Source organism: Heloderma suspectum, chromosome 3 (assembly GCF_057233095.1).
Source record: "Heloderma suspectum isolate Gila_16-S chromosome 3, 16-S_ref, whole genome shotgun sequence".
In the NCBI taxonomy this organism is placed as follows: Eukaryota; Metazoa; Chordata; class Lepidosauria; order Squamata; family Helodermatidae; genus Heloderma; species Heloderma suspectum.
The window spans coordinates 266,269,176-266,285,424 of record NC_139460.1 but is presented as its reverse complement, the minus strand read 5'-3'; the positions used below and the strand labels follow the sequence as shown (position 1 = coordinate 266,285,424).

Genomic DNA, 16,249 nt, shown 5'->3' with positions numbered 1-16,249 from the left:
AATCGATCCTAAAGGAAATCAACCCTGAGTGCTCATTGGAAGGACAGATAATGAAGCTGAAGCTCCAATATTTTGGCCACCTAATGCGAAGAGAAAAGTCACTGGAAAAGACCCTGATGCTGGGAAAGACTGAAGGCAAAAGGAGAAGGGGACGACAGAGGATGAGATGGCTAGATAGCATCACCGATGCAATGAATATGAACTTGAGCACACTCCGGGAGAGAGCGCAGGACAGGAAGGCCTGGCGTGCTATTGTCCATGGGGTCACGAAGAGTTGGACACGACTGAACGACTGAACAACAACTTTTCATGGCAAGTCCTTAACAATCCAAAGCTCCAGGCTATGTGCAGAGTGCCTCCAAAAGCCCAGACAATGATGGATCCAAACAGAGAATTCAGCTTTGGGCAATGAAGATGAGATGTTCCTAGCAAAGGCTCTTCACCTTTGCATCAACTTAAAAGGAAAGGCGTGACTGTAGGACACCCCCTCCAGATCCTATGACAGACACGGGCCTTTAGCCTTTCAGCAAGGCCCTGTCTAAACAGGGTGTCACTGCTCAGCCCTCCAGCAGTGACGCTTCAACCTGGGCAACCCTTCTGCAACCCCCACCCCACCTCTGTCAGGTTGTCACGGACAGCTTCCAGCCTCCCTGCCTGCCAAGGCCAGACCAGCAGGTGGACAGGGAGTCGGGTGACTCCCCCTGGCTCTGCTCTGGGAACAGTGGCAAAGATAAGCTCACACAGACTCTGACATTCCAGAAACTGAATAGACCCAAGCCCTTCCAGGCTGCTCCTAATCAAATCCTGGCTATAACCTACAAGGCCCACTGCAGTACTGAAGCTGGGCCCTGACACTGACCTGGCATGAATCACCAAAAACTGGGTGGAGTGGGTCTCGACTTTGTCCACCTGTGTATGCAGTGCATCACCAACAGGGTAGAGAGCTGTGGGGAGGGGGTGTTGCTGTCATCTATAAGAAACCTATTTCCCTCACCAGGAGACCTGTCCATTCATGTGCTGGGTTTGAGTGTTTGTACCAGATGTTGGCCAGAGAGACAGATCAGGAATTCTGCTGGTGTGCTGGCCACCCATCAGTCTCCCTGCCCAAGCTGGCTGAGGTGGTCTCTGGCATGAGATTGAGAAACCCCAGAACACTTGGGGGATTTCAGCATCCATGCTGGGGCTGCCCTCATGGTGCCTGCTCAGGTCCTCATGGCTTCCATGACAACCATGGAGCTCTCTCAACATGTCTTCTGCCCAACACATTCTGGACCTAGTATTTGTGACTAGATGAGAGGTTGGTGATCTGGAATTGGGGGAGGGGGGCATTCTTGGTTACTCCATTATCAAGGTCATATAATTTCCTGGTGAAGTTTAGATTGGCAGTCGCTTTTCCCCTCTACAGGAGTGGTAGACCCATTAAAATGGTCAGGCCCTAGAAATATATGGAATCTGAGGGATTCTTGAATGCTTTGGAGTGATTTTCTGGTTGATATGGCTGGCAATCCTGTTGGAGCCCAGGTCTTGCTATGGATGGGAAGGGCTGTTGACAGGATTGCTCCCAAGCATCCTCTCATGTGTTGTAGAACCTGGTCAGCTCCCTTTTTTACAAAAGAATTGGGAGCAATGGAACAGTCAGGATAACTAGAATGCAGATCGTGTAAGTCTCATAGCAACTGCAACTGGACACAAGTAAGAGCACGTTATTGTGCCTACTTTATGGCAGTGAGGGTAGTGGAATGCTTCCCTTCTTCACCTCCAGTTCATTCTCAGGTACTGTCCAGCAGATATTTTTCAAGTGGTAAAGGATCTTTTACATCTGGACCCTCAGAAGGACATGTTGGAGCCCTTGAAGGCCTGGCGTGTCAGGGTTGTGAGGCATTTTAAGGATAAAATCACTCATAGTTGATTTGACTTAGATGCTATCATTGATACCATTCCAGAGGAGGTGTCCAGAGCACTCTGGCCAGTTTTATGGGATCGGTTTCAGTTACTGCAGTCTGAAGATATGGACAAAGTGCTTTGAGAGGTTGACCAACCACCTGTATTCTTGACCCTTGCCCATCTTGGCTTCTTACATCAAGCCAAAGTGATGATCAGGTGGGTCCAGGAGGTTATTTAATGCCTCATTAAGAGAGGGAGTTGTGAGACCACTTCTCAAGAAAGCCTCACTGGATCCAGATGATAGGGTTTTGTTTTTACAATTGCCCAGTTGCAAATATCCCCTTTTGGGGCAAGATGCTCGAGAGGGTAATGGCAGTCCAGCTCCAGGCACTCTTTTTGATGCAATGGTTTATCTCGGCTGGGGTTAGCACTGAAACAACTTTGGTCACCCTATGGATGACTTCTGTTGGAAGAGAGATGGGGAGTGTGGCCCTGTTTGCTCTTCTTTGCCTCTTGGCAGCTTTCGATAACATTGACCATGATATCTTGCTGGGCCAGATTTGTTGCTTGGGACTGTGAGCCACAATGATACAATTATTCTACTTGAACTTGTAGGGACAGTTTCAGGAAGTAGTATTGGGGGACTTCTGTTTGAACCCATGGCATTTGAGCTGTGGGGTCCTGCAAGATTCCTTCTTGTAACCCATATATACATATACATATACACGTGTGTGTGTGTGTGTGTGTACGTACATACATACATACATACATAGCGCCATTGCATTGAGGTCTTCTGGTGATTTGGAGTGAGGTGTCATCAGTATGCTGATGAAACCCAGCTCTTATCTCTCAGTAACATCTGAATCAGGTGAGGCTGTTGGAGGTGCTAAACCATTGACTGGGCTCAGTAATGGGATGGATGAGGGCCAATAAACTGAAGCTGAATCCTGACAAGACAGAGGCATTTGTGGGTAGGTAGTTCCTGGGTACGAGAGGTTGGTGTTCAGCTGTTCTGGATGGGGTTGTGCTCCCCCTGAAGGAGCAGGTGCACAGCCTGTGGATTCTCCTTGATCACTAGGGATCTGAGTGGCTTTGGTGACTCGGAGTACCTTTTACCGGCTTCAGCTGGTTTGCCAGCTGCACCCTTTCCTACCACGGTCTTCCAGGTTAGATCACTATAATGCATTTTATGTGCCCTTAAACTGTTTGGAATTTTCAGCTCTTGCAGAAGTCAGCAGCTAGAATTCTGATCAGTTTACCTAGGTCAGCCTTCCCCAATCTGGTACCCTCCAGATGTTTTGGACTGCTGCTCCCAGAATTCCTTAGCACTGGCCATGCTAAGGATGATGGGAGTTGACATCTAAAATATCTGGAGGACACCAGGTTGTGGAAGACTGACCTAGATGGACCTATGTCACACAAATTCTTAAGGAATGACATTGGCTCCCTCTGCGTTGCGGAGCCCAATTAAAGATGCTGATTATCACTTTTAACGCCCTAAAGGGGGGGGGGGGCAAATACATGAAGGGGCGCCTCCTCCCATATCATCCTGCCCATGCATTATTTTATACATCTCTATCATGTCCCCCCTTACTTGCCTTTTCTAAGCTAAAAAGGTGCAAGTGTTGTAACCTTCACTTATAAGGAAGTTGCCCGAGCCCCTTGATAATTTTGGTCGCCCTTTTCTGCACCTTTTCCAGCTTTACAGTATTCTTTTTAAGGTGCACTGACCAGAACTGTACACATTATTCCAAGTGTGGTTGCACAATAGATTTGTATAATGGCATTATGATATTGGCAGCTTTATTTTCAATTCCTTTCTAATGGTCCCCAACATGGAATTTGCCTTTTTCACAGCAGTTGTATACTGGGTTGGCTTTGGAATGCCCTCCCAAGGGAGATACGATTGGTGCCAACCTTGCTTTCTTTTTGGTGCCATATCAAAATGTTCTCTTTTTGCCCAGTTATTTAAAATTTAAAAAACATTATTGATTTTGTTTGTTTTGCTGGTTAAATAGTTTTTATGTCTCTTTCTGTGTAATTGTTATGGTATTGTATTTGTCTTTTTATAATATGTACTCCATGCTGGGTTTCCTTCTGGGTAAAGGGCAGTTTATTCACATTTTAAAAATAGTTAAAATAATGTATGCAACAAATATAAAATAACTGTTTGCTGGTGTTTAAATTTTTAGTTTTAATGTTCAGTTTTCTTTCCTGACTTTCTAGGATGCTACAGTTATTCCCCACCTCATGGCATTGCTCAGTAGGTCTCGGTATACTCAAGAATACATATGTCAGATCTTCTCACATTGCTGCAAAGTAAGAAAGGAGCATGAATGTTCTCTTCGGGGGTCTGTAAAACCAAGTCTTCCTTTTTTTTGGCTTTCAAAATACTTTTTTATTAAGGTAATTACTGTCTTTGAGTGAAACAGTGGGCCAGACACAGTGGACACAGACACAGTCTTTTCTTCCATTTGCTTGCAAGGCTTCTTGGGTTTTGCTCTTAAAGGAAAATAAAAGAAGAAAATAGGAGGTAGGGTTTACATATTATAAAAAGGTAGCCGGGCACAAGACTCTCTCACGATGACCACATGTAAAAAGTTTCCCATTGAAGCTCTCAAATCAGAGCAATATGAACAACTTTTTATTCAGATTCTCCCTTAAAACTTTTACTAGTATCTTTAAAGTAGCCCTCTTTTATTTCAAACTTTGATTGTCATGAGTCTCTGACTCTTGGGACATGTAAGCATTGAAGCTTTTTATGCTCCCAGTTCAGTGGCTTTAGCACATAGCTTGTAAGTGTGGGGAATAGCTCTCAAAACAGTGGATAAGGTGCTATAAAGGTTTTGTACACCAACATTATTTCTTCTCCTATGTAGACTATGATGCCCTTGAGTTCACCCTGCCACTTCCTATTCCCCTCCTTGGGGATTAGAGCAGGCTATGATTAGGTGTTGTGGGGATTGTGTACCTTGAGTGAGCTTAGCAAGCCCTGAAATGTCTCATGCTTGGCACTTAGAAGCGGAAAGGTAATGCATTGTGTTTGAGATGGAAAAGAAGATTTAACAATTCAAAAATTACAACACCATTCCTCTTCATTTATATTCAGAACCAGAATAACTTGGAAGAAAAAATCCATAGTTCTGAAAAAGGCAGGCAAAGAAGGGTCATTCAAACATGATCTCAAAGCTGCAGTCTGAAGTGGTATCATTGAGAAAGATGCATTACTACCACATGCTATTTCTGCATGTCTGTATCAGCCCATTTTGTGATGGATACAGTGTGCTGTTGGTCAGGGTCTTGGGCAATTATGGTTCAAACAGATGGAAATGTTACAAAGCAGAAAAAGCTGATATCTGACTAGAACAGCTGATATCTGACTAGAACAAGCTGTAAGTGATCATTTTGTCAAGGAATGTGTATCATTTTTGAAATGTGCCTTTTTGAGTTGTTAATCCCAAGTGAACAAGGATCAAGCTTTTCCTATATTGTATGATGGTTCAGTGGAGGTCACTTCCTGAAATGACTGGCTTCACAATATAACCTGCTTTTGTGTGTCAGTATGTTGTTCAGTTTTAATTGAACAGAAAATGCTTAGGAAAAAAAGTTTTTTTCCAAAACATTGCAGTATTAAAGAGCTTAATGTGGAATGTAGATTTTGAACCATGTCTGAATGATTAAAATTAAACTTGGCATTCTGAATCCTATGTTTAACGTACAGATTGCCTTAGCACAAACCAAAAGAAGTAGTGAACAGAAGAGGTTATTTAGAAAACTGGATGGGGAAAGTGACTTGGTCTGTTTTAGTAACTTGCAGTTAACAAGGAAAAAGTTAAATTTTCCTATTTTATCCTTTTAAAATCAACAACAACTCTGCCCTCCAGAGTTTCAGAAATTGTTTGAGACAGTGTATTTGGACAGAGTGTCAAGCAGCTGATATTGTGCTGTAATAATAATACTTAGCACTTATTTATGGTCTCCGAAGTACTTCATGTACATTGATCTCAGTAATCCTTACCAGTTGTCAGTAAGTAGGTCAGTATTATCCCTATATTACACATGGTGGACTGAGGCTGAGAGACCAGCTTACCTAAAGCTTCCTAGAAACTTCATTTTTATTAGAACACTGAGGTCCACCAAACGGAACGAAATGCAAAATGGTGGCTGGTGGTGGAACCAGAGGCAAAAAAGTGACTCATGGGGTAGGGCATATACAAGTACAAATTTACATCTGAGGTATTATAGATCAAGAATTCTAACATAACTATAACACTGGCCAGAAGAGTTACACAAAGACCTGGTCAAAGGCAACCAATTAATATCATATATTTACTAATGAGGAACACTGAAGCTGAGGGATGAGCAGTTAGCACAAAGCCAGTCATAGCAGGGATTTTCATTTACTTGCAGTTTTACTATTTAAACCACTATTTGCTATTTAGCCGATCTACTCCAAATCACCCTGAAATCTACCAGTTGATCCCAAGCTACCTCTTACCCAATCCCAGCCTAAAAGGTTCATAGCAGAAGTGGGATCTGAACTAGGGGCTTTGTGGTTCCCAGCTCATAGCTACTACACTAACTACCAATTATTGTATATGCAGCTATTTTTGAAATTTATATACTGCTTTTCTGTGGGAATGTGTTTCTGCCTTGTATATTGAATAGTAGTTGCTAAATGCAGAATGGGTCCCAGTATGGTCCGTTATATAAAATACTGCATATAGACTTGCCAGGCCAGGGTTCAAATTTCAGTTCATAAATCATTACAGCATATCTGAGAGAGCTTGTGTGGGAGGGGAGGGAGAAGATCCACAGTGCCCACATAAGTTGCAAGGTAAAATAGTAGGCAGACAAAATTATACATGACTTTAATTTTATATCTTTTAATATCTATTCTTCAGCTCCGACACTGGCATAGCTGCGGCTTTAAATCCTCGCCTCAGCCACTTCTATGTGCCAATGTAAGTTTTTTTTCCTACAAAATGGTATATTAATTGCATTTTTTTATTAGAAAACTTGTCAGTGGTAGTAGCTGAAGTCTCTCTTAAAAGTCCAAATTCTTCTCAGATGTTGTTCAGTTGGTTACTTGTAGCATAACATCACATTTTCACTTGAGGTAGGGCATGTGCATATATTTTATTAACATTTTTTTTAAATAAGAGAAATGTTCTGCTGCTCTGATTTGGAGCTGCCAGACATATGAGAGGATTAAGGCAGAACCAACACTATTGAGTGGTGAATGGATTGGAGCTACTCTCTTATTTTGTAGTTTGTATTTTGATATTAATATAAAATATAACACCAGAAGAGCCCCAAAGGCCATGAAGTCTAAATTGCCAATCCTAAACCAAGACTCACCAGCTATCAAGTCTCCACAGATTAACCCACATAATCTGGTTTTAATGTACTATAAGCAAGCAGAGTGATCAAGGTGCTTTATATTACACCATAAGTGCCTGTGGAAGATCATTTGGATAATTTGGTCAATTGAACCTTAAGTGCACATTAGAAAGAAAAGGGGGTGGGGGGAAATCCTCCATTGGTTGACTGCCCGGGGGAAACCACTTCCATTATTCCAAATGGAATAGTTGGTTAGACCCTGGGCACAAAGCTAAACCTATCCAAAAAGTCTCTTTGATTTATTAGCATGTATTAACTGTTGTTGTTGCTGCTGTTGCTCTTGGTGACATTATTTAGAAACGATGACATGCTGGAGTCTCTGCTCTGGTCTTAACTTCATAGTGTCGTATTACAACCATAGCATTGTTTATAGGAACAGATTTAACTAGTGACTCGGTTTCTGATGGGGTTAATAAGTATTTTGTCTTTCTGAAATCAGTCATGTGTGTGACATATATTTGGACTATCTTTATTTTGATAAGTCTTATGATTCAGTTGTACTGTGTAAAATATAGCTAGAGGATAGGCTTCTTTGCAGGAATTAATAGTATTTGATATATTTACTAAGTTCTGTACAAATAATAAAAGAACACAAAAGGTTTTTCAGATGTTTTATAAAGAATAGTACAATGGAAAGAGAGAATGTCCAAGAGTGATTTTCCAGAAGTAATTCCAGAGGAAGACTGTACGGACAGTCAAGGAGAAGGGGTGAATATGAGCCACATCTGAAGAAGCATTTAATTAATTAATTAATTAATTAAAATATTTCTTGGCTGCCTTTCAGGGCAGGAGCCATCCCAAGATGGCATAGAACAATAAAATTCTCATAATAAAAACTGAGGTGGTAATGAAAACAGCAAACATTTAAAAACTAAACACCCTCGTTGGGCACATCCAAAAACTATGCATGAAGAAAAAGATTAGCCTTTAAAAAAAAAAATCAGTCTCTCTTGGTTTATGATCTTTATGGTAACAAAACAAACAGGATGGAAATACGTAATAGCACAGTTGAAACATCTGTTAGACCATGTTTCTCAGGACATTTTTGGCCTTTCTCTTGTGGCTGTTTTTAAGTTCTTTTTGTTTTAAACTGGACATTTTTAACCCTTGTAATTATGAACTGCCTTAAACGTTCTTTTAATGGAAAGGTGGGGTATAAATATTTCAATAAATATGTGCTGGTAAATGCCTGCCTTTCCCATTTACTAGTGATAGTCCTTGGTCCTTGCTGCTCCATCAACTCAAAATCTTTCTCCCTCCACATTCCCACAACATTCCTGCAGTCTAATGTTCCATTATCTTGTGGATCTTGCTTTCCTGCAAAGCACTTCCTTCCACCAGCAGGCAGTTGTCTCTATCCACTTTATGTCCATTGCTGAGATGACTGATGAGCATACCATCTGCAAATGTTTCCACCAAGAGTGGCATCCACTGCCAGCCTATGTACATATGTCTCTGCATTCCACATCCATCTATGACTCAATAAACTATGCTATGCAATGTACTGTAACGTACTGTTGCAATAATTTCCCATTAGCGGTCATGTCTTTTGTATTTCAGAAATACTTCTCAAGACCCAGCTGCCCAGTTGTCATCTGCAAGAATTATTTAGCTATAAAGGCTGGGAGCTTCAACTTTAAACATGAAAACTGAGAGTATCAGCGCCACTTCTGATACTGCAGTTGTTGTTGTTACATTTTGAAACCACCTATAAGACAATAACCAGGAAATAGTTATGGAAGACAATTGTGATTGAAACTTGAATGATTGGCTGTCCTTTTGAGATGCACATCTTGCGAAAGACTTAGGATTTCTTCATTTTACAGTTTATTCAAATGTGAATAAGGAAGTGGCCCAGAGAATTCTCTTTGCTATTCTGCTCACCAAAGATTTAGTTAGCCCGAGTAAATGGGCCACTAGATATTCGTGTCTGCTTTTGATATACCATAGCCGTACTTTTAAGGATAGAACTTACTTCAACAATGCAGGGAAAACTGAGGGTCTCATTTCCTTGCACCCCAATAACACAGAAGGTGGTGATCCAGTACATAGTACCATATGATTTTTGGTGTGTTTTTTTAATTACAAAGTCACTTTCATATTTGCTGTTTGTGTTTTAAAATTAGTATAAATGGAATCCAGCTGAATAGCATTTATCATTTCTGATAATTTTCTTTTAAATGTTCCCAGTAAACTGGTATGAAAAAGCATCATTTTGATTCATGAACATGAAATTTGTCAAGGTTAAAGTAAACATTGCACTAAATGTGTAGTTTGCCTGTGTGTGTGTGTCTCTCTCCTCTCTCTTTTAAAATACCCACTTGAAGGGTTTAAAAACAAACAAACCCTTAAAACACACACACACACACACACACCTGCTGTCCTTAAGAAAATTGTCCCCTGAAGCTTTCATTCATCTTCCTTCCCAGGGCAAATTGTAGTTTGGGGAAGTGATTTTCCTCAGGACTGAGGCATGAGGTGGAAGATAACCCCCTCCCTGCCTTCCTGTCCCTGATCAACACTCTCTCCCCCCCCCCCTTTGCTACAGTTTTAAATGGGGGAAATGCAGCACAACAAACTTTACATTTAATGTAACATGTAGTTTGACCCTTACTCTGTTGTAATGTGCCAGATGCCTTTTTAAAATTGCTACCAAAAGCCAGTCAAATTGGGGACATATAATGAAAAGCCAGTTCCATTCTTAACTCCAAATGAATCAAAATAAACTGTGAAAATTAGTAAGCTAATAAAGAATTATCTCTCTTCTCCCTTTATAGTACGTTTAAAGAGCTGTGGCTTATTCTTTTCTTTAATAGGGTCCAGACCATCAGACAGTCCTGTTTAACCATGGAGCAGTGCAGAATATTGCTCATCTGTTAACTTCTACATCTTATAAAGTAAGGCATTAATATAATCTCTGATCTGTAAAATAAGCTACTCTGTTGAAATCTTGATGCAACATCATTGGTGGAATGAAAGTGTAAGTAAACCATCTCCTGTTCTAGTGGCGAAAGCACTCCAAACATTTTCCCTGTAAGCTTGGGTGTAGGTGCATATATATGCAGATGCAAGGGAGACTTTATAAACAGTGTTTCCTGTAGCAGAGGTGGGCACACAGTAGCTCTCTAGATGCTTTGGACTTCAACTCCCAGTATTCCCGACCATCTTCCAGGGGCTTCTGGGAGTTGAGGTACCAAACCTCTGGAGAACTACCTTCTGCCCCCCCCCCATCCTGTAGAGCAGGGATGGGGAGGGCCACAGGTTTCCCACCCCTGCTATAGGAAACACTGTAGAGGAATTTTTCTGTGCTCAATGGGAGAGGCATATGAGAGGTAAGGGGGAAAGTGGGTGAGTGGAAGGGAACATCATGGATGGGGTAGAAGAGTTACAATGTCTCCAACGATGGCATCTGCGAGGGCAGCATTATCTGTCTCATGATATAATGTGCACAGTCAGTAAGCACTTGCATATAATGACTGGGTTCACATGATTAGGAAAGGAAAATAAGCCATTGTAGCATTTTTTCCTGCCCTGCAGGAAAATTACGATAATTACCCTCATCAGGCTTGGCTTGCTGTGTTGTCTAAACCTGGCAAGGGTGGGTTAGAAATCAGTCCGCAACCCTAGAACAAGCCAGGGGTTCTGGGGTGGTTTGTAACCCATCCCCGCTGCACACCGTCTCAAGGTTTGGATGACATGACGAACCACACCCGGTGAGGATAATTATGGTAATGATGTGGCACGCGACTGGCACACACGAGGTGGGAAAATCAGCTACAGTGGCTTCGTTTCCTTCTCTGATAGTGCAAATCTGGCCAATGTGACTATCTGTAATTAGTATTTAACACTTCAAAATAAAAACAACTGGGAGAGCACTCCTATATCCACCGGACAGCATCGGGGGGCATAGGATAGTTCATTTTCTTTGGCTCCAAACTCCCCTCCCCCTTGTAGTCAGCGCAGAGAGAACCGCACCAGCTACCTCTGCACTCGGGAAACAGAGTGCGGACACTGGGAAAAGGGGACGTTCCCAGGGGCAGGGAGGGGAAGAGACTCGGGTGGCTGCCTTACACCATTTCCTATGGCTGCCTGAACCTCCTTCCCTCCCCCTCTGAGGCACTGCTGCTAGACAGGCAGGGTGGCTGGAGCGCAGAGCTGCTGCTCTCCTCCCACCCTGCGTTGGATACTTAGCAGCCGAGATCAGAGGCTGCCAACTATCTGGATAGGACTGCACCCTAAATTACATGGCAGTGCTGTTGAGGACAGAGTTAAGGGGAAATTAAAACAATTAAATGCCCCAAGCCAAGGACATGCAGAGTTGAACATAATGGATAGCATTAATTCTGTACTGTAACATGAAGCAATAGAAAGAATCAGAACCTCTACAAAGATAACAACTTTTTGAAACCTGTCCCTAAAACTCCCCTCCCTGCATCAGATTGCCAAATGGAATTAATTTTCTGAGCCCTTATGAATACAGTAACATGTTAGCAAGCCACCCCAAACAACCCAACAATAAGCCATGGATTCCCAGGGTGGCACTTTGTTCGTGAAAAAAAAAAGCCACCCTGTGGAAACCACACCAGGTTCAGACATCATGACTTTAGCGAGTTGTCGTGTCATGTGAACCAGGTAATTGTTACCTTCCAACATATCATGCAAAAGGAAAGTATTGAATCACTCCATGCTCTCTAGCCTCCCTTCAGTGTTTCACTGTGCATACTAGCATACCACTCGAGTGAGCAGAAGTGGCAGTAAAAGGCTATTTCCAGGGTGCTTTAACATGCAAATATGAGAACTCTGGGATGCAGTCCTTCTTCCTCAAAGTCCTTTTCCAGTTCTGGTAGTGACTATAAGAGAGCGGAACTGGCAAGGGGACCATATTCCTCTCCTGACCACCTCCAGAAGTGGGGATATGTACCTGGGAAGGATGGTAGATTTCACCTGTGGACTGTGATCAGTTTTAGATATATATATGTACAACCAGGAAGCGGGATAACATGTAGCTAACTCTTGATGTAACTGTGCCACTACAATTTGGATATATGTATGAATACTAATACAATTTTCTATTGCTTAATATGGAGTTCTATTGTATTGGTTTTTATTACTTTACACTGTAAGCTGTCATGGGAGTATTTTAAGTTGACTCTTTTTAATTATCTGCTATGCTGTTTTTGTTGTTTGAGCCTTTAATTATTTAATTGTTTGTAGTGTTTGAATGTTGTTAGCCACCTGGAGCACTACTTTGATAAGTGGAAACATGGGTTATCAATTCAAATAAATAATAAATATTGTACTATATTATTTATTAATTTGATTTATATACTACTTAACATAACTAAAACATCTCAAAACAGCTGTCATGGAACATAACTGGGTGGACAAATAGATTAGTTGGTAAAAATTTTAGAGATTGTTTGCATTACTTTGAAATCGTATATCTACAAGAGACTTGGATAAATGCACAAGATGATTTTGTATTGCAGGAAAATATTTCAAATATGCCATCACCTCAGATGTCCAATTTTAAGTACTGCCCTAAGTATTAAAACAAGTTGTGTGTAAATAAGCTTCTGGTAGTAGGCATATTATTGTTGCTGCTCTTACCATTAATCCCTTTTTATCAAGCAGAGAAGTGGATAAGAATTCTTTCTGCCCAAATCAAGGTGATAAAAATAAGTTTCAGTGAGGTTTAAAAGATCACGTTGGCTTTAGCAATTATTCATTCCCCTCTTTGGGAAGTCAGCCTCACACTTGAGAACCATGGCTCTAGTCATTACTTGTTTTTTAAAGGATTTTCTGTGGGTATTTACATTACTTCTCACTGGACCTCTAACAGAACCTAAACCAAGTGATAGCTTTCACTGAAGTTAATGTAAATATAAATGTTGTGTGTTTGTACAGGTTCGAATGCAGGCTCTGAAATGCTTCGCAGTTCTAGCCTTTGAAAACCCCCAGGTATCAATGACTCTTGTAAATGGTAAGCTAAAAGTTTCAGTGGTCGCTATGCTAATTCACAAAATAATTTTAAGTTAATTATTTTCTCAAACATATTTTCTCTTGTTTTCAGTTTTGGTCGATGGAGAATTATTACCACAAATTTTTGTGAAGATGTTACAAAGAGACAAGTCTATTGAAATGCAGCTCACATCAGCCAAATGGTAATCTTTTCCAGGATTTAGAAGGAGTAACACTTAAATGCTAGACATGTTTACTTGTTCATATTTTATATTACATTAGCTCAGAAGTTATTATGAAGACCCTATGCTAAACCATATAGCAAATTCCCAACATACAAAAACAGTGTGTTGATATAATCCTTACAGTCAACCAAAATATTTTTTGCTACTCACCTTAGTGTAGTATATGTCTCTGTAATTATATTTATAGCCTCTACATTTTGATAATTGAAAGATACTTGTTTTATTAGACTCCTAAGAAAGCAATCCTATGGTCCCTGGGAGGGTGTTCCAGGATATGGCAGATCCCATGTAGGCAGAGCTATGTCTTGGGGAAGGGAATCCCAACTCAGAATTCTTCCCCACCCCAGCTCCTTTTCAGAAGTTAGTGTCATGACTTTGGAAGAGGACCAGGGGTGAGGGTAGCACAAAAAGGAATTAAAAAGACATATTTATTCAAGCAGGCCTTTGGTGTGTAAGTGGGTCTGCTGGGTCGGATGCTGCTTTTATTCTATCATGTTTTAAATATATTTGTTTTATTCTTGCTTTAATCAAGTTTTATGAATCATTGATTGTAAGCCACCTTGAGTACCATTTTCTTGGTAGGAAGGCAGAGTACAAATTAAATCAATAAATAATTAAAGGGTGTGTATTGATGGACAGAGAGGGGAGAGGAGAGGCCAAGGACCCATCTAATCCAAAGGCCTCTCAGGCCTTGCACTCACAGTACAATCCAGCTAGATGGGCTCAGAAGCCTGTCTAGCAAAGACAGGCTATTTGGAGGGTGGGGAAGCAAAAATCGCCTCTGTTGTTCCTCTCACCCTGCCAACAATAGTCCAGCAGGGCATAGGATTCTCAGAAGCCTGAAAACATGGAGGCTTCTGTCATCCCGACGGCAATTCTGGAGGATCGTACCCTAAGACAAGTTAAATTACGTAGTTGTGTGAACTTGATCATGAGCAATGTGATGCCGCTCTAGGTAGGGGCCCTAGTTCAGTGGCGGAGTACATGTTTTACGTGCAGAAGGCCCCATGTTCAGTCTTTGGCCTCTCCAGTTAAAACAATAATGGAGCAGGTGATACAAAAGGCCTCTCTTTGCCCGAATCTCTGGAGAACCACTGGTAATCATTGTAGATAATACTGGGTTAGATGGACAGATCTTCTGACCTGTTATAATAAGGCAGCTTCTCATATTCCACTTGAGTACAACTGTCCTACCCACAGCATACTGTATGGTCCCATCTGGCTCTTTGTCAGGAAAATTTAGCAAGTGTCATGAGACTTTTTTCTTTTTAGCGTCACAAATCTTCAGCTTCCAAGAATTTCACTGTTTTTCATTTTGTTTTTAAAGGCATTCCTTTAATTGATGTCTGGTTAATCCAGACCAAAACGTTATACCAAAACCTAAAATATATGTTAGGCTTATTTTTATGTTGTTTATTACATTTATATCCCACCTTTTTTCCATTGTGGAACTCAAGGTGGCTACATGCAGTTCCCAGGTGTTCTCCCCTCCAAGCACTGACCAGACCCAGACCTGCTGAGCTTCAGCACGGTGGCTACCTCATGTGCCTTCAGCCCATGCCCTGGGACTATGTGGGACTTAATTTACCCATATTGTCAGAAGTATGTAGTTCTGCAGTAGACCCTCTATTGTCCCATTCTTTTGAAATTATCTGGATATATTAAACTTGGCAGTAAATTAGCATTTTGATGGTTTCATTGTAGCCTTACTTACATGTGCAGAGCTGGCGCAATCCGCACTGATGATACCTGCATTGTGTTAAAGGTAAGTTGATTAAAATTACCACAGGGTTTATAACAATTAACCAAACACAAACTGTGTCATGAACTCTTGTCACTGACCTGGGTTTGCATGTAAGAACAGGGGACGTGTCTGCAGCGAGCCTGCTTCTTCCACTTTACAGCACAACCCACAATTGGCTCCTTCGTAGGTTGTACAATGTGGCATGTGAACCTGGAACACTGGAACAATGATTTGTTGTTGGGTCAACCACTGGGTTGCTTAGGAGCTAAACAACCCATTCAGAAATCATGCTGCACAACCTACGAAGGAGCCGATCATGGATTGTGCACTAAAGCGGAAGAGGCAGTCCCCAACAACCCATTGGTTTCTAAACCACTGGGTTGTTATGTATGAACAGCCTCACTGAAACAAGGGTCTCTACTACGGATTTAAAAAGCAGTTAATCAAACTGTTCCTGCTTGGTATGATTAGCAGTTGATGAATTCAGTTGTATGTTTATGCACTCTTTCACTCTGGTTTTCTACTGGCCTGTCTTGGTTAAAGGCTCAGACTGTAGTAATATGTTGTATGTGAAGAATCCTTTGGAATGGGTTTAGAGGTTGTTGTTCACATTCAGTGTTGAATACATTGCCTCAGGAGTATGTTGGTCAGAAACGACTGTCATGAAATAGGTAGATATAATAAAGAAAAAACTGTCAAAATAATTCCACTGTACAGTTGTCTCATATTTGAGGTGAAGAACCTCTTCTCTTTACATGTCAGCAAGTGATCACTTAGCTTTTTGTTACGTTACAGCTAGCTGTTTTTTGTCTAGGCTCTGGGTTCCATTCGCTAGATAAATACTATTTTGTATATGTAAACTTAAAGCATTAGATTCTATCTAGTACTTGACTTTGTGAAGACCTGCCTGGGCTCCATGTAGAAGGGATTACTCCTTGTCCCATCTAGTCTGGTTTCACTTTGTTTTCAAAACCACTGATTAGGAAATGTCCAGAAAAAGACTTACGCTAGA

At 41.2% G+C, this 16,249-nt stretch overlaps 1 protein-coding gene across 6 annotated transcripts in view; it reads left to right on the top strand.

The window, feature by feature from the left end:
• The window catches only part of ARMC8 (armadillo repeat containing 8), an 84,231-nt gene that overhangs the window by 47,000 nt on the left and 20,982 nt on the right, over positions 1–16,249 (top strand). For 3 of the 6 annotated variants that reach the window (XM_084846840.1, XM_084846843.1, XM_084846845.1), the window contains 6 exons: positions 4,111–4,203; positions 6,789–6,848; positions 10,104–10,184; positions 13,195–13,270; positions 13,361–13,451; positions 15,198–15,258. In XM_084846840.1, the coding sequence (XP_084702966.1) occupies positions 4,111–4,203; positions 6,789–6,848; positions 10,104–10,184; positions 13,195–13,270; positions 13,361–13,451; positions 15,198–15,258 (462 nt within the window). The remainder of the gene's footprint in view (positions 1–4,110; positions 4,204–6,788; positions 6,849–10,103; positions 10,185–13,194; positions 13,271–13,360; positions 13,452–15,197; positions 15,259–16,249) is intronic. The other 3 variants (XR_014789553.1, XM_084846842.1, XM_084846844.1) reach the window with 1 other exon arrangement.